The sequence below is a fragment of the Glycine soja genome, chromosome 11 (assembly GCF_004193775.1).
Source record: "Glycine soja cultivar W05 chromosome 11, ASM419377v2, whole genome shotgun sequence".
Taxonomy (NCBI): domain Eukaryota; kingdom Viridiplantae; phylum Streptophyta; class Magnoliopsida; order Fabales; family Fabaceae; genus Glycine; species Glycine soja.
Window position 1 is genome coordinate 51,509 of NC_041012.1, and position 23,592 is coordinate 75,100.

At 33.9% G+C, this 23,592-nt stretch overlaps 4 protein-coding genes across 4 annotated transcripts; 3 read left to right on the plus strand and 1 right to left on the minus strand.

The window, feature by feature from the left end:
• Nucleotides 1-4,103: 4,103 nt before the first annotated feature.
• LOC114373803 (classical arabinogalactan protein 9-like) lies at nt 4,104-5,893 on the minus strand. The gene is made up of 2 exons (XM_028331349.1): nt 5,140-5,893; nt 4,104-4,436 (listed from the first exon to the last, which is right to left on the minus strand). Exons 1-2 carry the CDS (start codon nt 5,701-5,703, stop codon nt 4,353-4,355), a joined length of 648 nt encoding a protein of 215 aa, XP_028187150.1. The 5' UTR covers nt 5,704-5,893; the 3' UTR covers nt 4,104-4,352.
• Nucleotides 5,894-13,907: 8,014 nt separating this feature from the next.
• Nucleotides 13,908-15,272, plus strand: LOC114373469 (upstream activation factor subunit UAF30-like). Its single transcript, XM_028330932.1, has 2 exons — nt 13,908-14,282; nt 14,849-15,272. Exons 1-2 carry the CDS (start codon nt 13,971-13,973, stop codon nt 14,981-14,983), a joined length of 447 nt encoding a protein of 148 aa, XP_028186733.1. The 5' UTR covers nt 13,908-13,970; the 3' UTR covers nt 14,984-15,272.
• Nucleotides 15,273-16,528: 1,256 nt separating this feature from the next.
• On the plus strand, nt 16,529-19,491 carry LOC114376221 (pentatricopeptide repeat-containing protein At5g02860-like). Its single transcript, XM_028334215.1, has one exon. The coding sequence runs from the start codon at nt 16,606-16,608 to the stop codon at nt 19,030-19,032; it is 2,427 nt and encodes an 808-aa protein (XP_028190016.1). The 5' UTR covers nt 16,529-16,605; the 3' UTR covers nt 19,033-19,491.
• A 1,739-nt stretch (nt 19,492-21,230) lies between these two features.
• On the plus strand, nt 21,231-23,557 carry LOC114373186 (leucine-rich repeat protein 2-like). Its single transcript, XM_028330712.1, has 7 exons — nt 21,231-21,459; nt 21,537-21,669; nt 21,753-21,824; nt 21,901-22,044; nt 22,129-22,200; nt 22,335-22,406; nt 23,071-23,557. Exons 1-7 carry the CDS (start codon nt 21,381-21,383, stop codon nt 23,135-23,137), a joined length of 639 nt encoding a protein of 212 aa, XP_028186513.1. The 5' UTR covers nt 21,231-21,380; the 3' UTR covers nt 23,138-23,557.
• The last annotated feature ends 35 nt before the right edge of the window (nt 23,558-23,592 follow it).

Sequence of the window (23,592 nt, forward strand, 5' to 3'; positions counted from 1 at the left end):
CATAAAATTATGTTTAAAAGTTAAATACTTTTTATCACTACTTCAAAAATTATTTCTCCCATTTATCCATAATTTATATTAAAAATTAATTTTATTTTGTTTAATTTAATTTAAAGAAATTGTACTTATTTATCAATATTTGAAGATAATATTTAAAAATAAATAATTATTTTTTAAATTTCAAACTATTTTGATTCATAAAGTATTAAATTGTTGGTTATTGACTTTCAAAACAAAATAGGATAGATTGTTATTCATCCACTTAATTATATCATCCATCAAATCCGATTTAAATGTTTATTTAAAAATAATTTGATTGTATCAAATTATTATGCTGGTTCTATAAGAATAATTTAGTAGCCCAAACCTTAAGATGGACTTTTGTTTCTTTTGCTAGTTTCCAGTCTTTTGATGATAGGATGCTTGGAATTGCTGATCAGATTGCTTAAAAAAAATAACTTTGATTATAGTATGCCTTGTTACGTTAAATACATGAGCATTCACAATTTCTGAAACAAAAAAGAGAGCTCCATATATTCAAAGCTTCCTATAAAAGCCTCGAGAGAATACGAGTAACACAAAACGAAGAGAAGAAAATGAATACTACAACGAGAACATATTCATATTATTTGCTAAAATTTATTGATGAGGGGATTACAGATGAAATCGAGGTTGCCAGTAATGCATCGATAATAATGGAATACAATAAATTTTTGACGGTGTTTTCCAAGTTCACTCATCTTTAGGAGCAGCTTTGCTTCCTCCTGCATGCTCTTCTTCATCACATTTAACTCTAACACTAGTCAGCTCTTCCATCATAATTGCATTAGCTAGTATTCTCAGGTATAGTATCATCAGATTCAGTACTGATTTGCCCGCTAAGTTCACTCATATCCCCAACTTTATTATTTTTGTGAGTGTGAGCGCATATCCTCTCAGTTTCAAATGATTTATATTGTGGACATCACAATATCAGTTGGCTTCAAGATTTGGGGAAGCCAGAGCCAGAGGAAATTGAAATGATCCTGTGCCAAGTCAAGGATCATTTCTGCGACCTAATGATGGAGCAGCATTGCAATTATTTAATTCTAAGCATTCTTGAAGCTCGCCGTCTGGACTCTGCTGGAGTATCTCTAGACCCCAGAGCAGAAATCTGCAGCTTTTTTCGCTGTGAAGCGGATCACCCTCAGATTGAGTAAAAAGCATTAATGGTGCTTATGTCATTCAGCACTGCTTCAAACTTTTCTCCCCTGCTCTTACAAGAGTGCTTCCCTATCTTAATTAATTATATGCATGTTACAAATGCTACCCAAATTTCATACTAACTTTACATGCAATCATTTTCCCTCTATTGTGTATCTACGTTTTAAGAAACTATGCCGTATATATGTTTCAGAATAACATCCACAGGAATACTCACTTTACTACTTAAAGGGACTTTGCTCTAACTTGTTTAATTTCCACACCCCGTAGAACTTCAATGAATCTTGTATTTTCCAGAAGCAAGATCTCACTTCCTTCCCTTGTCATTCTAATCACTCTTCATTTGTAATGGTAAGGGAAGAGAAACTAAAATATATTAATGTCAAAAAGGTCACCTTGTTTCACATAAATAATATAATATACTCGTGTCCCATATCATGAGTATGTATAAATTCTTACTTGAAAACCTTCCTTTCAGTTTATTATAGATGAAGTATCAAAGAACTGCGTTGAAATTGTATTAGACAGAAATGGATGTTCTGTTCTTCAAAAAGGTCTTGATCATGCAAAAGGAGATAATTTAAGGTGGTTGATTGAAGAGATAATCCCATATGCTTTAGTCCTCACAGAACATCGTTTTGGGTTTGCCTTCATTTCTTAAAATTCACTTTTTTCTTTTAAATTGAAATTCATATATAACATGCTACTTAACATCCTTTTTTCTAACACATTCTCCACTATTGGTTAAAATTTATTAAAAACTACAAAATCAGAAAAAACATTTGTTAAAAAAGAAGAGATTCATTGTGATTCTCAATAAGTTTCAACCAGAGGATGTTTTCAAAAGATTACATTAAAGAGTATGTGGTAACATTTCTCATATTCCGTTCATTTTAAACTGAACTATTTGTTATTCTTTCTACAGAAATTATGTTGTGCAGCGTATTGTTAAAATGATACTTCATATAAATGCAGCGATAATATCACAACTTCTTGGTAGATATGCTCAACTATCCATGAACAAATATGCTAGCAAGTGGTGGAACACCTCTTAGAATTCTCGGAAGAGAAAGATGCTGCTATTATTATCCAAGAGATCATGTACAATCATAACTTTTTGGGGATTCTTTAAGATCCTTATGGGAATTATGTTGTTAAAAGAGCGCTGCAAAATTGCAAGATTACACACAAACTTAACTCCCCTTCCCAAACACATGACAATTGTCCTTCGTAATTGCAGTAACAAAGAAGGCATGTATGATTATTTGTAAGAATGCCTAAAGAATCAAAAAGAAGACATGTATGATTTCCATCAACATAGAGAACCAAATTTATCTACACAATTTTTTGCTAGGAAATCAGTGCAGTAATTTGCTTGCCTTAGGATATACTGTAGTATACTGTATGAATATTTTCCATTCTCGTCTCAGCAAAATTTTAAAAATGACTACAATAGTTTCTAAGATTGAAATTCCTTATATCATATGTTGCCAAGGCTAAAAAGTGTTTCACACCGTGATAATCCATTGTTTTGTTGCAAGAGAAACAAGGACGAAGAAAAAGGAAAAAATAGAAATTAAGACTTATACCTAGTTTTAACACTTTAGAACTAGATTATGCAGTTTTTGTCCCTCAAATTTTGATTGTGGAATTTTGATTTCTAATTTTTTTCAATAGCACAATTTTGCTCCCCTGTTAATTTATCATCAATTTTTTAATAGATGTTACTAAAATGATATGCTAGTAATGACATGATTCTAACAAGCTTACATGATAATAAGACATGTTGTAATATTCAAGACTAAAATTGCATAATCATAATACTTTAAAGATTAAAATTGAAAAAAAAATTATACTGTTAATAAATTTATTGACTTTTATGATAATTATTTAAAAAACTATATTAATAATAAATTATAATTAGACCATAATATAAAAGTATTTTATAGTGCATGGTCATTAAACTCATTTATAACAACTACATTCATCATTTCTAATTTTACTTTGGACTGTTTGTTTAATTCTTTTTTACTTAATCTTTTAAACAATTACAAGTCTTACTTTGGTGCACATAGCACATTGATGCATGAAGTGTTTGGTTCAGTAGTTGGCGTGATACAAACTTCTTTGGTGCTAAAGGTTCAATGTGATGGTGGGTCTTCGTGGCTCATGATCATAGGCCTTTGTTGTGCTCATGGTATGGCACTGTGGTTTGCAACGAAACATAATAACCTTGGTGAGGCTTATTAGTGTTGTGGTTTTGGCCTTTTGCGTTTGTAGAGAAGATGGTGGAGGTTTTTGCGGTAAGAGTAAAGCGTAGTTGGAGTCTCACAATGGTGGCTACTTGCATGGTTGAGGACAAGGTTCTGTGATGTTAGCTTGATGATTCGGTGGTGTGAGATATTAATTAAAGGTGAAGTTGCAGAGGTTTACAGAGGATCAAAAACAAAGAATACCATTAATGGAGTTGGATCTAAAGGTAAAGTTGTAGAGGTTCATCAAGTATTATTATTTGTGTGTGTTTTTTTGTATTTACAAAATTGGTTTTAATACATTCATTTTAAAAAAAAATTATTTATTTAATCGTGGATGGAAATATCAAATATGTCATCATGTTCCTAATATTTAACCGCGCATCTTACGAGTTTATAAGTAGTTATATATTTATATTAGATATTAGATGTCGATGAATTACCCGGGCAAAAGTAAACAGTATCCAACTCGATGAATGAAAAGAATGAGGCAATTTACATAACTATTGTATTTACATCTTTGAATGTAGAAGTGATTTCAGTTGAAGTTTAAGTGAGAGCACTGAAAATCAAATGAAACCGTATCTGCAGATTGAAATACAATATTATGTAAAATAGCAGTATTCTAATGAATAAAAAAATGAATTATGAATAGAAGAAATACTCGAATGCAACGATCGATAAACTAATAGTATTGCCATACAAAATAACTGCCCTCGAATACAAAACCTCCCCTCAAATCTCCCAAGAATGCAAGCAATTTATATAGTTCAAATACAGTAATAAACTCCCACGATCACATCCACAAAATAATATATAAAGGTAAGGTATAGGGTAAATAGCAAAATAACATGAATTGGCAGAAAAATCTGCGAGTCTGAAGACAGAGATCGATGTCTAGAACAACATGGACAGCAAAGCACATCCGAATACTAAGCTCCCAATCATCTTCTGAAAGGACCACAAGTTTTGAGCCCCACTCTGCAATGCCACAAATTAAGTTCGTTAATTTAGCAGCTTACTTTTAAAATATTAATTCATGAAATGACAATCTGGCAAAAGCTGTGCAAATAATGTTTTCTTGTACAAGTGAAAACGCACGTGGAAAAGAGTAAGCAACACATCCTACATTCAATTTGCATGCTCAAGCGACCTTTAATGACATTTAGGTATATATATTGCTTTTGCTTGAGGCATGCATCATCATATCGATCATATTTAGGTAATTTACCCACTCAATCACAGACACGCTTAACATCAAACAACACAACACATTCAGATCCACATTTAACTATACCATATCATGACTAGGAATATAAGATTCGGTTTGAACATTTAATGGTCTTAAACTCTTAATTTTTATAGTTAAATTTAATACAAAAACGACAAAATGATGGTTGATATTACTCTGCATTATCTTAGCTACAATATCCTGTCATTTCATTTTTAAATAAAAACAAAAGTGATGTAAAATTCAAAATTGTGCCTCCTAGCTGTGAAGCTTTAAAAGTCGAAAGTGTTTTTGGTTTGAAGTTAATTAAGAAGATTATGGATGTTAAAAATTAAAGTCGATAGTATATACTAGAAATCTAAGATGAGGTCATAGTTAGAGTTGGTCTTAATTTTAAAATAGTAGATGATAAAGAAAGTAAGTATGCAGTAGCAGTGAGAGGAGAGAAGTTACGTCATCGCCGGAGGGAGAGATGGTGGAGAGGCTGGGACCGGGAGCAAGGGAAGGAGAGAGTGCAGGAGCAAACACCTTGGAAGGAGACGGAGCTGGAGAAGAGACAGGTGGAGAAGAAAGAGGTGTAACTGTTGGGGTCAATGAGGGTGGTGGAACTGCGGGGGGAGGAGTGGCGGGGGGAGGAGTGGCAGGAGGTGGTGAAAAAGGAGGGGGAGAGGAAGGGGGAGGAGTGGAAGGGGGAGGAGAAGAAGGAGGAGGAGAGGCGGGGGGTGGAGAAGAAGGAGGAGGAGAGGCGGGGGGTGGAGAGGAAGGAGGAGGGGAGGAGGGTGGAGGAGAGGAAGGAGGAGGAGAGCTGAGTGGGGATGGAGGGGGAGTGGAAGCTGGTGGTGGAGACTGAGAGGGTGGAGGTGAAGAGGGAACAGGTGGCGGAGAAGACTGGACGGGAGGTGGAGATGCTTGGGGTGTGGGAGGCGCAGGAGAGGTGGATGGGCCTTGGGCTTGGGCTCCAACGCCGGCAACTAGAGTGAAGATCAAACCAAGCAAGAAAACCAAATGAGTCTCCATCTTATCTTTATTTATTATTATTCTATTCTGATCTGCAGCTTAACCAAGATGATCCAAGAAGAGAATATAGGATGATGAGTTGTTGTGTTTAAGAGCGAAGCATGCGACGACAGCTTATATAGCCACTCACACTCTCATAACATAACTTTGTGTCTCGCTACCAAACACATCTCAAGCTACCTGGCTTCGGACCCATCCATCATTTGTCTCTCAACACCTGTCCTAATGGAACTCACTCTTGTTGCCTTTTAACCTTCTTCTTTTTTTAATTATAATCTATAGTCCCTGTTCAATCTATGTATGCTATGTACTTTGCTTAGGGCAAGTTCAATAAACTATTATTGCATAAATTGTTAAACTACATTTATTTCAAACTGACCAAATTGCACGGTATTTTAGTATGAATTTCAAACCATTATATTGTCAAATGATCGAACTGATCCTTCTTCTAGGTTGCAATAATCATCTAATATTTCGCATTTAATTTCTCCACGGATAATAGCCGGCCAAAGTTATCCGCTAAAGACACAACAGCTAGCCAAGAAAAAGGTAATTTGTAATTTCAACTTCCTTTTTTCTTCTTCTGAAACGATGAGTACCCAGACCCACCACCAATTATGATGGCACGGCTCTAACCACCAAAATCATAGTGCCATCCTGCTAACTGTTTATTTAGCTAAGCATGCCAATATTAATTGACATGTTCAACAAACCAACCCATTCCACCTATTACTTGGTTGCGTTTTGTGGGTTAACTTGGATTTCAAATCAAACAATAACATTATTCACACATTTTTTTCGGTCAGCAACATTATTCACCCATATTTCTCTTAAACAAACTTTTTATCATTTTATTACATACAATTTTACATTCTTTTTACTTGTTATTTTATAACTTTACTGCCTGAAAGATACTAGGTAATGTGCTTGCAATGCATGGTGCTTACGTGCGCCAAAAATTCTTATTGTGGTTATTATTCAGTCAACTTATTTGAATGAATTCTTTCAAAACTTTTTGTCATTGATAAAATGACACATCATTTTCTGTTGTCTCTTTGAGTTTTGAAATAGTATTTCAAAAAGAGAAAGTCTCACGTTATCAGTAATAGTTTTGGGTCAAATGTTTATATATTAACGTGCAATATGAGTTTTTAAATTAGTAAAGGGTAAAAGTCTCGCACATGAGCTTGGGTCTCATGGAATTTTCAGCTATCAGTTTTTATTTAATTTTAAACAGACATAAGGTGTCCAGCGCTGGCAAGTGTTATATATACAACCCTTTTAGACCATATTTTACACACCAAGAATTATCTCACCTCTTTTCTTTCTTTTTCCTCTCCTTGATTTTTAGATTTGAATTTTCGTCCTTATTAGCTTTTGTAATCTGATCACAACTGAGTTGTTGAGAAACTTGTATGAAATATTGCAGATAAATCCTTTAGGGTAATACCTATACACGCCTTAAGAAGATACATGATGTTTAGCATTGTTTTCAACAATTTTTTTTTCAATTTAGGTGTATGCGTAAGAAAAATACATTTTCACATATAAAAATTTAATTTTGGACCGAAAACATAGGTCAAATTTTAAAAGCCTTCTTACACGCGCACAACTTGTATGCAGTCCACCAAAAATCTTGATAAATGATTAGTTGATCATGATTTATTAAATATGTTATAAATGTTGCCTTGTTAATTGTCTTATACTTATCCAATTAATTATCCATTGTAATTATATATTTATATGTTATAATAAACCAATGTAACATTGTTGCAATATATCTTAATCATTAAATTCATAATATTTATATCAATAGATTAAATTTTTATTAAACAAAAAATACACTAATAAATAAATTAAACGGTTAACTTTATTTTACTGTTAATATATGAAATTTGACAGCTATTTGTGGTAAATAGTAACTTAAAATAAAATAGAAATGCTAAAGAATACTAAAAAGAGTTAGTGTTAATAATTTACACAAGATTCGAGTTACTGTTATATTAACAAATTATTTGTCTAAAAAAATTACATATATTGAAAATATTCCTTCGTGTGTATCCGCCTGTGGGTTCCCAGGAAATAATTACTAATTGGTCTTTAGCAGTTTAGCTAGCTGATTCGTCCCAATTTCTTATGAATATATGGCGTCGTGACTGGTCAAATACTCAATTCCACGGAATCATTTTCCACAGAACCAAAAACGTAAAATGTATTGTCTGTTGTGTTTTAATGACAAGACCAGAATGAGTTATACAAAAGGATATTGAACACGTGTCTTTATTAAAATGGATAAGATCCTATTTAAAGTCTGTATTTGTATATTTTATGTTTATATCGCGCAAAGCTCACACGAGAAGATTAATTTGTTCTTATAAAATATATGTTTGGTTTTTAATTAAATTTGAATCTTATGTGTTGTTTTTTTAATTCAAAATTTAAAATTTTGTCTTCACCGCTCCAAACACGTACACTGGTAGTGTCTTTAACTTTTGACTAACCTATAAAAATGGATTTGTGCACAATTTGTATCGAGCTTCTATTCACTAAACACCATCACATTAATTGAGAAAAATAATTCTCCGTATTCAGTTTGAACTTGGTTAACATTTTGAGATTAAAATAATTCATTGCCATTGTAGAGCAAATTAAGGTAGCAATGACACTCGACCGAATCATCTTCCGCTGTATAAAAGAATACCATTATTAAGGAAACTTGATTATAAGTACATAGAAGTATTTGGTTTTTCTTCGTTTGTGTTTGAAGAATTAATTATATATGCCCGATGGAAACTTGTAAAATTAATCTTGAAAACACATTTTTCGAGGTAGAAAATAATAGTAACGCATATATCACGTATGCATGTATATGTATGAGAATGTGTTTTTTTTTTTCTCGGAATCGAAGCTTGGAAATAAACTAAGAAGGTGATAATTAAGAGTGGGTCATACGCCTTGATTTTGTGCTGGACCTCTAGGCTAGGCATATGTAATTTGTACGCCACGTTGAAGGACTGGTTGGTGAGGTGGATCTGGACGACCTCACCACATAGTACATACTCATCTTGCCTTGGGTCCTACTGATCGAGCTTTTGAGTAATTGCCTATAATTAGTGATAGTATTAATTTGCTAAAATAAATCATATTTATAGAATCATCAGTTGTGTGAAAATATTGATAAACTGACAACCATAATCACAGTCCCATAGCCCCAAATAATGGTGGGGACCTGAGCCTCAGCTGGCAATAAACATGGTTATTTGGATTCACATGTCTTGTTTGCTTTTGATTGAATAGGAATAGAGTTAATTAACGAGGAAAAGTTATGGCCACGGGAGAAGACTTTGCTTAGAAAAGAATCCAATTTCATGTCATCTTTGGAAGAAAACATGCCTGATTAGCAGTAATTACGTAATTGGTCATGCATTAATTGCATGGATTGTCTTAATTAATATAGACGCACTAACGCACTTAGTTGTACTACATATAGTCGTATACACATCCAAAGGGCAGGGGCAACAAAAAAAATAAAATGTATAGAGAGAGCGGAGGTTAACCCATTATTTCAATAATTAGATATCTCACCCTATTAAGAACCGTCATATAAGCAGTTTGTTCGTACGTTAATTTCAGAAGGGTTTCTTGCACATTCAAGTATATAACCGAATAGCTAGCAGGGACTATCTACCTCAACAACCGACTGCTACACTTTCAAAGCCAACTCATAAACCTCACTAGTCACAACCACCATTTCATAACAAATTAATTTAAGATTCAATTATTTATTAAATACTTATAGCTTTCAAATTTGTCTTTTTTTAATCCTTATAGTTAATAAATAATTTTTTTTAATACCTATATTTTATATTTTAATTCTCAAATGATTTTTATTGTTAAAAACTTTTAACTAGTGAAATTAAAAAATTTAACCACAATGACTTCTTGAAAATTAAAATATAAATTTCATAAACTTAAAAATTCACTTATTAATTATAAAAACTAAAATAAATAAATTTAAAAAATATAAAAAATAAATAAGTAATTAAACCTTAATTTTATATCTCTTTTTACTCCCGTTATATATAAACAAGTTATACGTGGGGTCCGGTTGGCTAGATGTTATTATTGTTGTAAAATTTCGTATCTTCTGTCCTTTTTTTAGAATATATATCAAATAAATTCTCAGAAATAAAATTGAAACTGAGCTTGCAGTGTCCTTTTTCGCTAATAGTGTGTAAGAAAACTTAAACAAAAGTGGGTCAGAATCAAAGCAGAAAAGAGGCGTGTTTGGTTGGGTTAGTTAGTTTAAAGGTCGATGCTACTTTTCAACCTCCTTTTGTTAGCTCGTCGTATCTTTTCCTAGTTGTATTCAATCATCCTCGTCGTTAATCAACGAATTCTTAGTTGATGGATGGAAACTAAACAAATTAAAGGAACCTTCAGTCGCTGTTTATTTAGGAGCAATTTCCTATTCACGTTTTCATGTTTAAACGGTAATATGATAAGCTTATTTGTACTAATAACCCTCTCAAAAAATAACTTAGAATAGAAAGTGTTAATTACTTGAAGAAAATATTAATTGTATAAAGATCAAACTAGGTTAAAATTGATCATAGTTAAATATAAAATGGCAAAAGGCCGAAAGCCCAGAGAATACAATGAGCGGCCCAAAAGAAGTTGCCCAACGCAAGGCTAAAAGCCTAAAACTTGCTACACTTGCACTATTATTTCCTAAACTGACTACGTTTTCCAAAATACAAAAGACAACAGTGAGAATACCCGCGAAGCAGCTAACAATACACTGCACATAAACTCAAAGGTACGTGGAATCGAAATAGCTAGCTATGCGAGCCTGTGGACTCCATAACCACATGGCTTGGGGGCAAATGGGGATCATTAACACAGAAAAGTAAATTATAGCAAGTTTGTCTTATGACTTATGAGCATCCTTTAAAAGAAATACTATATTTGATCAATCTTTCTCAAATGAAGAGTAGCATTAACTCAATGGTGTAACAAATGTTTTATGTGGCCCTTGTTATCCTGGGTTGAAGAATGTAAATCTCCTTGAGTACTTGACACAAAATTTAGAAACTCTATAAGTAAGAATAATTCATGGAAAATGCATCTTATTCAGTTATTCATACTTTATGTATTTGAATGCTTTTTAATTGTCCATTTTTTTATTTTTAAATTGCAATTTTTTAGTTTAAAATTTAATAGAAAAAATAGTCAAGACACGATTATTCACAATTCAGGATGTTTTTGGCAAAAGTAAGAAATCTTTTACTCATAACTTTATTATTTTTTTCGAATTGACTTGAGTACATTGCATTCTTATACCAAAAGTAATTGAATTTAGTAAAAGAGTTAGTCTATTACAATGTGATGCATCTAAGTTTGAATTTTTATTGAGAAATGTGTCTGTACTTGGTGTTGAACATGCTTCAAACAAAACTATTATTTTCATAAAAGATGAAAATATTATTACGATGTTGTACATTTTGTTTAAGAGAAGAAACTTGTTTGAAAAGGGGAGAAATGTTTAATATGTCAAAAAGAAAACCAAGAAAATACACTCTTTCATTTTTCTCCACAAGTCTTTCTCTAATGAAAAGAAGATTTCTTCGTCACAGATGAAACTCACAGTAATGAAGGGAATGGTGAGGCTTTAATATATATATATATATATATATATATATATATATATATATATATATATATATATATATATATATATATATATATATATATATAACTTTAGGTTATGCATTCATATTGTCTCCATAAGTTTTGTGGTTTGGTTCAAAATTAATAGAGCCTTCTTCTCCATGTTCTCACGTTGGCTATGAAGGGGTAGAAAGGGGTACAAGATTTTCAATTGCTCTTATGCATTTCATCAAATTAAAATCACACCCCTCCTAAAATCATGTTTCCCTTCACATTTTACTTCCCTTTTCTCCTTTTGCCTCAACACTGTTTCATCGTGGCCATGGGAAGTAAAGTTGTTGCAGTTGTTTAAGCCTGAGCGCAAGAAACAAGATCAATTTTTACACCATTTTGGGATTTTTCCACATTCAAACTCGCATGGGTGTGTAGGATTTTATGTTTTTTCTTGATACGGGGCAAGCTCGGCAGGCTAGTTACTTGATTTCAGGAATATTTTTTTCTAAAAGAACTTCTAGACTAATTTTTGGAATGTAGCTGATGACAATTTTGAAACGTAGACTCTGGGAGCAGTTTTTGAAATGCAGGACTACGGGTGAGTGCAAACGGGAATGTAATTTCTGGGGTATTTTTGGAAAAAATAATAAAAGAGGAGTGCAATAGTAACAAAGGACAGTGGAAATAGCATAAGCCTCTTTTACATTTTTTGGGTCTTGGCCTCAAGAGATGTTGGGTCTGAAGAAGGTTTTGGTTGTTTGAAGACTAATGTATATTTTTTTCTTGATTGATTTTATTTAAGAGTTAGTTTCAATTTCAAATGATGTTAAAAAGTGGTGGAAAAAAAATAGAGAGCCATTTTAGTCCCATAATTTGTGTGGTGATATCAAATTAGTCCTGAAATTAAAAAAACAAGTTAGTAGGTGTAAATATTTTATAAGCTTAAATAGGGGGTTTCGATCAAAAAAGGGTAATTCCATTTGAAAATTTATCAAATAAGGGTATTTTTCAATTAATCTCCAAATGTGTGTAAGTTGTAAATTTTTTTATAACTTCTGGGTATAATGAAGTCGTAAAATATCCAATAACTTTAGTTTTTTTTAATTATTTAGATAAAATCGTAAATTTTTTACGACTTTGAAGTCGTGATTATTTATTTTATTTTATTTTTAAATTAAATTTGAATGACTTTAAATTCATTTTAATTATAATTTTATATTTTATTTAATTTTTAAAAAATTAAAAATAATTATAATTAAATTTTTTGAATAACTTATAACTTTAAAGTTCGTTTGATAAATTTTTTTTATAATTAATATGGTTAATCCAATGAATTTTATTTTTTATTCTTAACCATTAATTATTATTTTTAATAATATTTTCTTAACCAATAATAATTAGATAAAATGAATAAGAAATTATTTTTAGATTATTAATTTATACTGTTTAGATTCCTTTTTTGTTTCTAAATTTAACAAATAATAATAATTTATAAAATAAAATATAGAAAATATTAAACAAAATAGAAGAAAAATAAACTTATACTAGACAATTATCGTACACGACGATATGACAAAAAAATAAAGTGGTCGAAACACAAAAACATGAAATATACAATTATAAAAGAAAGACAACAGCATTCATTGTTTGTGTAAATTCATTTTTTCGTATTGATTGAAAATTATGTTAGAATAGGACAAAAATGAACTTATACCAAGAGAGTTTTCAGGCAGGATGACATAATAAATTTAAAGTCGCAAATTATAAACGACTTTAAAGTTGTAAATTATAAAAAAAAGATTAATTATAATTATTTTTTATTTTAAAAGAATTATAAAATGAAATATAAAATATATCAAAACAACTTTAATGTCGTAAATTATAAAAAAAATTAATTACAATTATTATTTCACCTACTTTAAAGTCACAAGTTATAAAAAAATTAATTATAATTATTTTTAATTTTAAAATAATTAAACAATAAAATATAAAATTATAATTAAAATAAATTTAAATTCATTTGAAATTAATTTAAAAATAAAAAATCACGATTTTAAAGTCATGAAAAATTTATGTCTCCATATAAATAATTAAAAAAACTAAAGTCATTATTAATTTTTTTTATGATATCACTAAAAAAAATAAAAGTCTGAATTTTCTTATAATTTCATAAAGTCATAAAAATATTTGTGACTTACCCCCTTGGGGATGAATTCAAAACATACTTTCACATTTGGTAAATTCCAAATGCAATTATTCCCTTTTGGTCAAAATCCCATTTGAATATATGATAGATGGGTCCCTATAATGTGGTATAAATTAATTTATTTTGATAAACTAATAATTTTTTGAAAGAAGTTGTTAAAATAAGAGTGATTAGGATTGAATTTAAGAAAAAAAATAGAAGATAATATTGTATGGAAAAAAAAGAGATGAAAAAGGAGTGTAATGTTGGAAATTTGAATGAAAGGGTAATTTAGTAATTGGAGAGAGGTGTTGGCGCAGCAGAAAGCAGTAGAAAGAGAGGAGAGGAGAGGATAGGGGCTGGGTGAGTTGTTGTCTATCTCTTCTTCTCTTTGTGTTTTGGCTGTGGACGTAAAATAATGGCTCTGTCTTTTGGTTTTGGGCTCTTGTCTTCTTCTTCTTCTTCTTCTTCTTTATGTGTTCTCCCTCCATCAGAAACCCACACTTTCATGATGAGGCCTTCTGCTTCTTCTGGTTTGCGCATGATGCGTACCAGTCGCATTACCTGTTGCACCCTTTCTCAGTCTTCTAAGCCAGCCCGCAAAATCCGTGGTATCATGAAACCCCGCAAAGTCTCCCCCGAGATGGAAGACCTCGTCGGCGCTCCCGAGATGGCTCGAACCCAAGTCCTCAAACGGATTTGGGCTTACATTAAGGACAACAATCTTCAGGTTAACCCTAAAACCCTACCCTCTGTTCTGTTTTGTTGCATTCCTTTTCCTTTCTAACCAACATAGGGTTTGCTTTAACTTGTGAATAGGGCCAGTCCTCAACATTTCCTACTTGGTTACGACCCCATTGCGAATATTTTATTTGTTATACAGTACTAGTTCTTTTCTATCTTACCTTTCATAACCTTAACCTTAATTGTGTTTATTCCACAAATTAATTCATCTTCACACAAACTATTAGCCTATCTGCTATTCCATTTTTAATAGTTTGATGCAATTCTGTTAAGTTGATGTCGAGGAATTCTGTTGTCAATTTTGGAGCCATTTCAAGTTCCTGGGTTTGATAAACATTTGCTATTTTTTACTTGAAGGCTTATGTTAGTATGCTGCTTCACTGGCTTACTAATGAGACTCTATCCTTCTTGTACAAGTGCAGTGTGTGAATTACTTGCCATTCATGTATTTGGATGTTTTATCTGATATTTTCTAAATATTTGCTATCTTGCATTCAAAAAATAGATTCACCAAATTGGTTTGTACTGAATTTATTCTTTTACTTCTCATAGGACCCTACAGACAAGAGGACTATAAATTGTGATGAGAAGCTGAAGAAGGTGTTTGCAGGGAAAGATCAAGTTGAGATGCTAGAGATTGCTCGCTTGATTAGCCCTCACTTCCTTAAAAGTGAAAGTGAAAGTTAGGTTTTTGTATGAAGGTCATGCTTAGGTGTATTGGACAATTACATTTGGCCTGGGACATAGTGGCGTTTAGTTTTTGTGGTACTTTGAATACAGAACGAGCATTGTTGAAGTGTTCGTTTTGATTGATGTAGTCTTTTCAACAATTTAGTATTTCCCTGTTAGGTTTCCATTTGACATCTTAAATGTTATGGTTTTATTTGATCGTAATTATTCTGCTGTTTCTTTGTGAATGGACCCTTTTAGAACCGAGGAATGTAGTAACCAGCAGCCTCCATTGGAGATGATAATATAATTGTTGTTTGGTTTAAGGCAGGAATTACCGGTGGGGTCGAGAGTAGGGCTGAAAAGGGTGGCAGTGTGAATTGCAAGTTCTGAACTCGTGCTGCACCTTCATTGATCTACCATTCTGGTAGCTTATTTTATGATAACGCTGTTCTGTTCATGAGGCAACAAAGAAACGTAAGACAAGGCAAAATCATTTTGGATGCCACACCCCTCGTAAATTGCCGATAAAAAAATTTAAAATCTTATTTTTTTTTTTCCTCCGATTCAAAACCCCTATTGCCTGTCATTTTTGTGCACCGCCTTCATCCTAGGCAGGCCCAAATTATCCATTCTTCGGATCTATTCTGAAGTTTGTATAAAAAAGGTCGAAAGACGTTGCTTAACTTGAATTATTTTGTTATTAATTTTGGTAAAAATAATTTTAATGAGTTAAGAATCAGCATTACAATATACAATAATTGGATGAGAGCGAAAAGGGTTACTATTACTAGGCTACGAGATATGAGTGAAGCTACGCGGGACACATGTACAGGACAAGTTCCGCATAAAATATCTCACCTCCCCATCCCCAATTCCCCACACCCCGTGACAAAATAAATAAATCATCCAATTACCCATAAGAAAAATTTACAGAACCTTTTTTTATAATAAAAAAAGAGAGCAATATTTTATGGACATAAAGAATTTGTTATTTGTGTGCATAAAAAGTATCAACAACTGGATTCTTTCATTAGTAATTGAGATGTCTTGTTTATTTTCTATAAAGTGAATCATTCACTTGAAACAATCATTTTTATGTTGTTTTCTAAGGTGAGCATGACTTCCTTTAAAATAACTAATTTTAGAGAGAGAGAAATAATTTTTAATAAAAAAAAGTAATTCATTTACTGAATGGGAGAATAGGTAACTAATTACTTACTACCGGTTATTACAGAGTAAGCGAATCTAATCTATTACATTTGATATCATTAAAATAGATGTGATTAAATTCAAATCAAAAATTAATCTCATTGATCCAAAAGATTAAAATTTTGTAGAAATACTTGAGTTTCACTTGGAAAATTAAAATTTTAATTATGATGGTTAAAAAATTAAAGCCTTGAATTTGTCTAATCGTAAATGAGATATCGTATAGGTGTACTTTTTTTTAAGGAAAATTTATTTGAAAAAACAGGAGGGAGTAAAGAAAAAGTGTGGCGGTGCAAGGATAAATAAAATAATTAATTTGATAAAAAGAGTTTGAATGTGAAAATATGAAATATCTAGGACTCCATGGAGGGGGAGTGTTGTTAAGTTGGTGGCTGGCTCTCTCTCTGACACACACACACACGCAGAAGATGGAGATGGTAGAAAAGGTGGCTCTTCCTCTGCTCCTCCCAAACCCACCCCCACCCTCACCCTCACCCTCACCCTCACCCTCTTCCTCTTCTAAACCCAATTCTGTGGGAATGACCAGTATTCCTCCAATCCCCCCAATAAACACTCTTATCCATGACCTGAATTCGAATTCCAGTTCCCGACACCGCATCAGTCTGGGCAAGTCCTTGGACCCCAACCGCGGCAAGCCCTGGTCTCCTCACCGCCTTTCTCCCACAGGTCAGCAAATTCTCCACACCTTATCTCATTCCAACTCTCTTCACTTAGACTTAGAGCTAGACCTAGACCATGTTCTTCGTCCCCTTTTGCTTTCGGACCATCCCCATCCTGCTTCCGATATTTTGGGCATAATCAAGGCCTTAGGCTTTAGCAACAAATGCGACCTTGCCTTGGCCGTCTTCCACTGGGTTCGAACCAACAACTCCAACACCAACCTTTTCAGCTCTTCTGCAATCCCCGTCATCATCAAAATTCTCGGCAAAGCTGGTCGGGTCTCATCCGCCGCCTCTTTGCTCCTCGCCCTCCAAAACGACGGCGTTCATATTGACGTCTATGCCTACACTTGTCTGATAAATGCCTATTCCAGTAGCGGCCGGTACAGGGACGCCGTCAACCTCTTCAACAAGATGCAGCAAGACGGCTGTAATCCCACCTTAATCACTTACAACGTCGTTTTGAATGTTTACGGCAAAATGGGCATGCCTTGGTCCAACGTTACGGCTCTCGTTGAAGCCATGAGGTCGCGTGGGGTCGCCCCCGATTTGTATACTTACAATACTCTCATAAGTTGCTGTCGCCGCGGTTCTCTCTATGAAGAAGCTGTTCACTTGTTTCAGCAGATGAAGCTGGAGGGATTCACACCTGACAAGGTTACCTATAATGCCTTGTTGGATGTTTTTGGTAAGTCCAGACGCCCCCAGGAGGCTATGAAGGTCCTCCAAGAGATGGAAGCCAATGGCTTCTCTCCCACCAGTGTTACTTATAATTCCCTGATATCTGCTTATGCTAAAGGTGGTTTGCTGGAGGAGGCTTTGGACCTTAAAACCCAAATGGTCCACAAAGGGATTAAGCCTGACGTCTTTACCTACACCACCCTTTTGTCCGGATTCGAGAAGGCCGGTAAAGATGACTTTGCCATCCAAGTTTTTCTGGAAATGAGAGCTGTGGGATGCAAGCCCAATATTTGCACCTTCAATGCCCTTATTAAGATGCATGGCAACCGAGGAAAGTTTGCCGAGATGATGAAAGTTTTTGATGATATCAAGCTCTGCAATTGCTCCCCTGATATTGTTACTTGGAATACCCTTTTGGCTGTCTTTGGACAGAATGGAATGGACTCTCAGGTCTCTGGAATATTTAAGGAAATGAAGAGAGCAGGCTTTGTGCCCGAGAGGGACACCTTCAACACTCTAATTAGTGCCTACAGCAGGTGTGGTTCCTTTGACCAGGCTATGGCTGTTTACAAGAGCATGCTTGAAGCCGGTGTCGTACCAGATCTTTCCACGTACAATGCTGTTTTAGCAGCTTTGGCTCGAGGAGGTCTTTGGGAACAATCTGAGAAAGTCCTTGCTGAAATGGAGGACGGTCGCTGTAAACCTAATGAGCTGTCATATTCCTCTTTGCTTCATGCTTATGCCAATGGTAAGGAGATTGAAAGGATGAATGCTTTTGCCGAGGAGATTTACTCTGGCTCCGTTGAAACTCATGCTGTTCTTTTGAAGACTCTTGTTCTAGTGAACAGCAAGAGTGATCTCCTAATAGAAACAGAACGTGCCTTTTTGGAGTTAAGGAGAAGAGGAATTTCGCCCGACATAACTACTCTGAATGCAATGCTTTCGATATATGGGAGGAAGCAGATGGTGGCCAAAGCCCACGAGATTTTGAACTTCATGCACGAGACGCGATTTACTCCGAGTTTGACTACATATAATAGCTTGATGTATATGTACAGCCGTTCTGAAAACTTCCAAAAATCAGAAGAAATCTTGAGGGAAGTTCTGGAGAAAGGTATGAAACCTGATAGAATTTCATACAATACTGTTATTTATGCATATTGCAGAAATGGTAGGATGAAGGAAGCTTCTCGGATATTTTCTGAAATGAAAGATTCTGCACTTGTTCCTGATGTTGTAACTTACAACACATTTATTGCAACTTATGCTGCTGACTCGATGTTTGCTGAGGCTATTGACGTAGTTCGATACATGATCAAGCAAGGATGTAAGCCAGACCAGAATACTTATAACTCCATTGTTGATTGGTATTGTAAGCTCGACCAGCGGCATGAGGCCAACAGTTTTGTTAAAAACCTTAGTAATCTTGACCCACATGTTTCTAAAGAGGAGGAAAGTAGGTTGCTAGAGAGAATAGCAAAAATGTGGTCATAAGTTGTTTCATGACACTCTTCTTCCTCCTTGGTTGCCCCGTTATATGATATTTTGGGTATGGAGATTGGCATTCACCGTATGTAGTTATAAATGGTGGTGTTCCTTTAATGGTGGTGTTCCTTTAATGGGGTTTATCTGCAGAAAAAGGCAGCAGTAAATGTCTCCGCATGGATGCTTGCAGGTGCGGCTGTACAGAGAGATGGGGAAAATGAAGAATAGTAACTAGTAAGAGGAGTGGGGTTGGTTTAGAATGTCGGTACCATGTAGAATAAACTATATAGCAGCGTCATCAAGAAAAAAAACATGTGTAGTGTAGGGAAGGTTTTTACTTTTAGTATAAATTCACTTTGTAACACTATTTCGTCTTTGATTTTTAATGTAGTGCGTCGTCGGTAGCAAAAAAATGACTTGAATGTTTTTGTTTTGAGAGCTCTATCTGAGTCGCGGATTATTCCTGCACGTAGAAGGTTTGTAGTACTAACTATCAAGCTCCGGGTTGCGGCCAGTTGTTATGTTTTTCTCCCTCGGAAGTTCTCTAACAAAAATGTTTTTTTGCACAACTCTTAAATTTGGAGAGTATTTTTCAGATACAATAGAAGTGAAAGATAATTAATGAAACCGATTCTCAATTAATGTGGAATTACATAAAAAAATCTCACTTAATTTACTATGCCAGTATTCCGCAACTGATGAATCATGAAACAGAAACATAGTGGTCGATCGTTGTCGTGTCGTGTTGAACTCGAATGCCATTAACTTGTAATGTTTGGCTATAAAAAATGTTGTAAATCTCTTGCTTTAACGATTTTTTTACTGGCTTTAATTAGTTTGTTAAATATCTAATTGGTGCTGGTAGCCGTTGAAATTCAATGGCTAGGAATATGATGATTATATTTGAAGAGTTCTCTTCCCCTAAACTTGTTTTTTGGGCTTAAATTATATGTAGTCTCACATTCTAATATAGTATTTCATATTGGCTAGGAATATGGTGATAATATTCCTTAAACTAGTTTTTGATCGACGTCAGAGTGAAAGTAGCTGCTCCATCACTCATGACATGACCTGCAGGGAATCCACCATGCGCTACACTTTTCACTTCCTTCGCTCTCCTGCATGCATTGCACCCATATTTCATTTCTTAATTTGTTATTATAAGGATGAAACTTACTTCAAAAGACAAAAAATGGAGGCCTGTGAATACATGGGAATTGAAGTTTCCCATCTAAAACTAATTAAAGAGTTGTGGCGTGCCGAAATTCGGCTTTCCGCCACCCGTTGGGTCTCTCATTTAAAGTTGCTTAATCATTTGATTGTACTATTCACTTCAATTGTAGTTATGGTTGCTTGAAATATTCCCGCGTTAAGGAGATAAACTAGAAATGATTTGATGTGAATGATCGTTCGATCACTCCCTCAGAGACAGGTAAATGAAATTGTGATGCCAGGCCTTAAGTGAAGGAAGGATTAAGGAGTTGCGGAATTGTGGTCTCCCTTCACATGCTTTTGGGAAAAGAAAATTAGCAAAATCCAAATTATAGAATACAACTTACAGTACATAAGTATATGAGTTTCATCATTTTTTAAATTAGTTCATTATTTATATTCTTTCCGTTCTTTTTTTTAGTTTAATAACCCATTTAATCCTTATAATTTTTAAACTTATTTCTTTTAGTCTTAGTAAGTAATTTTTTTAGTAGTTAAAATTTACATTTTAATTCTTAAAAGTTTTATGTTGTTAGAAAAAATTAATTTTAAAAATTAAAAAATTCACTTATTAACCATAAGAACTAAAAGAAAAATTACAAAAATTAAATAAATAAATAATTTTTTTATGTAAATTCGACTCACAATAGCTTAGAATAAGAAAAAAATTCTTTTATTTTATGTCCGCACAACCTAATTTATAATTTAATAAAAAATGATAAAAACTATTAATAAATTGTTGTCAATACAAAAATTTAAAATTATTTAGATATAAAAAGAAAGAGATAATAGAGTGTTGTTGTTTGGATAAACATAAAGTTGTCCTTGGGCAGCACCGGCGGGTGCTGCACAACTACTTGACTAGGCTGGCTGATAAAGACCAGATGAAATTTGATTAACATAATATTACTTGAACAGTTTAACTTAATGGAAATGCCAAGGCAAGTCATTGATTCGTTGAGTATGAGTCCCAATCCCAGACCACACGATACAATAACCATGACTTGACTTTTGTATCTGAGTGCCAGCCCCTCTATATTGACTTTGACTTGGTCTCTCTCTCTCTCTCTCTCTTTCTTTCACCATTCCCTTGTTCTTAGTTTTTACTTCCATCCCTCTTCCAAGTCTCAGAAACGTATGGGAAGATGTCTAGTTTGGTTTTGTTGTCCGTGTTATTTCTCCTTCTCCAACGTCCTCTCTCATCCTTCTCAGCCAACTCCGAAGGTGTGTTTTTTAATGTTCCACTTATTGATTATTTTGCTTGTGGTCCTGTCCTAGCTAATTTCTTTCTTGTTTTGTAGGAAACGCTCTTCATGCTTTGAGAAGCAGGCTTTCTGACCCCAGCAACGTGCTTCAGAGCTGGGACCCAAATCTCGTTAATGCTTGTACTTGGTTTCATGTTACCTGCGACTCCAACAATCACGTCATTCGCTTGTATTATTCTTTCTAATATTCCCCTTCCCTTCTTTCTAACAATCTCATACTCCAACAATCTAATCCTTCTTTTTCAATTTCAGAGACTTGGGCAATTCTAAGCTCTCCGGAACTTTGGGACCAGAACTTGCCCAGCTACCCCACCTCCAATACCTGTTTGTATCTGTCTCTTTTGTTTCTCCCAACCCAACAATCCATCATGGTCTCACTTATTCTTTGTTGAGAGTGCAGGGAGCTCTACAGGAATAACATAAGTGGCAACATTCCTCGGGAACTTTCTAAATTGAAGAACCTTATTAGTATGGATTTGTATGACAACCAATTTCATGGCAAAATCCCCAAGTCTTTTGGCAACTTGAACTCACTTAAATTTCTGTAAGCATACTTCAACTAAACATCAAATTATTTCAATTGGTTTCTATTTCACTCACCCTTCTGCATTCATGTATCATGATATAGACGCCTAAACAACAACAAACTGACAGGAGCGATCCCAAGAGAGCTCACTCATCTTAAAAATCTCAAAATCCTGTTAGATTCTCTTTCCCTACTTTCTTTTACTTTTCATGTCGTCTGAGGAAAAGCCAAGTTCCATTTCATTCCTTTTTTTCTTTTTTTGTTGTTGTTGTTGATTTATCAGCTAATTTGAAACCTCCACTGTGCAGTGATGTTTCTAATAATGACCTCTGTGGAACAATACCAGTAGATGGCAACTTTGAATCCTTCCCGATGGAAAGGTATATATAGTAACTATTGCAATTCTTGCCTCATTAGTCTTGCTGATAATAACATACTCTTAATAAGTCCAATGACCTTTGGATCAAACACGTGCTGGTGAATATGCCAGTTTAACCACTTAGAACTTACAACAGTTCAAAGTCTAAATTTCAGATGGTAAGAGTCAAACCAAGATCCATTGCCACTATACATTAAACCCAACAAATTAATATCATGTGCCTTGCATCACTTTCAAGAAGTTTTTCCTTATTAAGCTTCTCAACAAGTGTCATTTGTCGTAGGAGACGAATTGTATAAAGTGTCTAGAAATCTTGTCCACCACTTCAGTGCCTGGATTATTTCTCGACAAAGATTAGATAACCATATTTGATATGCATGCTTAAGATAATAATTGATTCGAATATAAATCTTTTATATATTTGCAAGGAAAAGGCTGATTGGTACTAAATTAGTTTTGGTAAAAGATGCCAAACTAAAATTGCTCTCACTTAAAGTAGTTCTTTCATTTGCTCTACTCATGTATCCATTCATAACATTTTTCAGCCAGAGCTGACACAACTGATTGCAAAGTATCCGAATTCATAATTATGGCACAAAATCTTGACATTTTTAATTTGAAGCTGAAGTAATTCAGATTTCTTGCTATATGAATTCTTGTTTCAGTTTTGAGAATAACAAACTCAGCGGCCCAGAGCTGAAAGGATTGGTTCCTTATGATTTTGGATGCTGAAGAATGGTAGATTTCGTCACTACTCCTCAGACTGCAAAGAAGCCTTCTTTATTAGGGAAGAAAGCAGTATCAGAAATGTACGCTTGTCACAAATCTAAACGTGTGGCACCTATATGTGATGTCAATATATCTAATAAATAAATGAATTTATCGTCTGCCTCTGGTTGCAAGCAGCATAACCAAGCTTCTGACTGGGATGATGTCAAGTTGAAAAAATGCCTCAGTCTCAGTCTGAGTTGAAAAACATGCTAGTTATGCTTACATGAATTAAGTACAAGGCTCTAATAGTTTATTTCCAATCCCTCCATGTTAACTTGGAACAAGAGAAAACTCTTTTAAGATTGATTAGTTTGGCAAAAAGAAGAAACATTACTATATTATTATAAGAGCACTTTATTCATCATGTAAATTTTTTTTAAAGGTGACCAAAATTTCAAATACTTATGTAGCTTCAA

Excerpts from the sequence above, each read along its gene's own strand:
- LOC114373803 (XM_028331349.1), bottom strand. The coding sequence starts at position 5,703 with ATGGAGACTCATTTGGTTTTCTTGCTTGGTTTGATCTTCACTCTAGTT. Across the intron at positions 4,437-5,139 it reads TCTCTCCCTCCGGCGATGAC|AGTGGGGCTCAAAACTTGTG; the intron begins GTAACTTCTCTC and ends GTGGCATTGCAG.
- LOC114373469 (XM_028330932.1), top strand. The coding sequence starts at position 13,971 with ATGGCTCTGTCTTTTGGTTTTGGGCTCTTGTCTTCTTCTTCTTCTTCT. Across the intron at positions 14,283-14,848 it reads TTAAGGACAACAATCTTCAG|GACCCTACAGACAAGAGGAC; the intron begins GTTAACCCTAAA and ends TACTTCTCATAG.
- LOC114376221 (XM_028334215.1), top strand. The coding sequence starts at position 16,606 with ATGGAGATGGTAGAAAAGGTGGCTCTTCCTCTGCTCCTCCCAAACCCA.
- LOC114373186 (XM_028330712.1), top strand. The coding sequence starts at position 21,381 with ATGTCTAGTTTGGTTTTGTTGTCCGTGTTATTTCTCCTTCTCCAACGT. Across the intron at positions 22,045-22,128 it reads TTGAACTCACTTAAATTTCT|ACGCCTAAACAACAACAAAC; the intron begins GTAAGCATACTT and ends ATCATGATATAG. Across the intron at positions 22,201-22,334 it reads CTTAAAAATCTCAAAATCCT|TGATGTTTCTAATAATGACC; the intron begins GTTAGATTCTCT and ends TCCACTGTGCAG.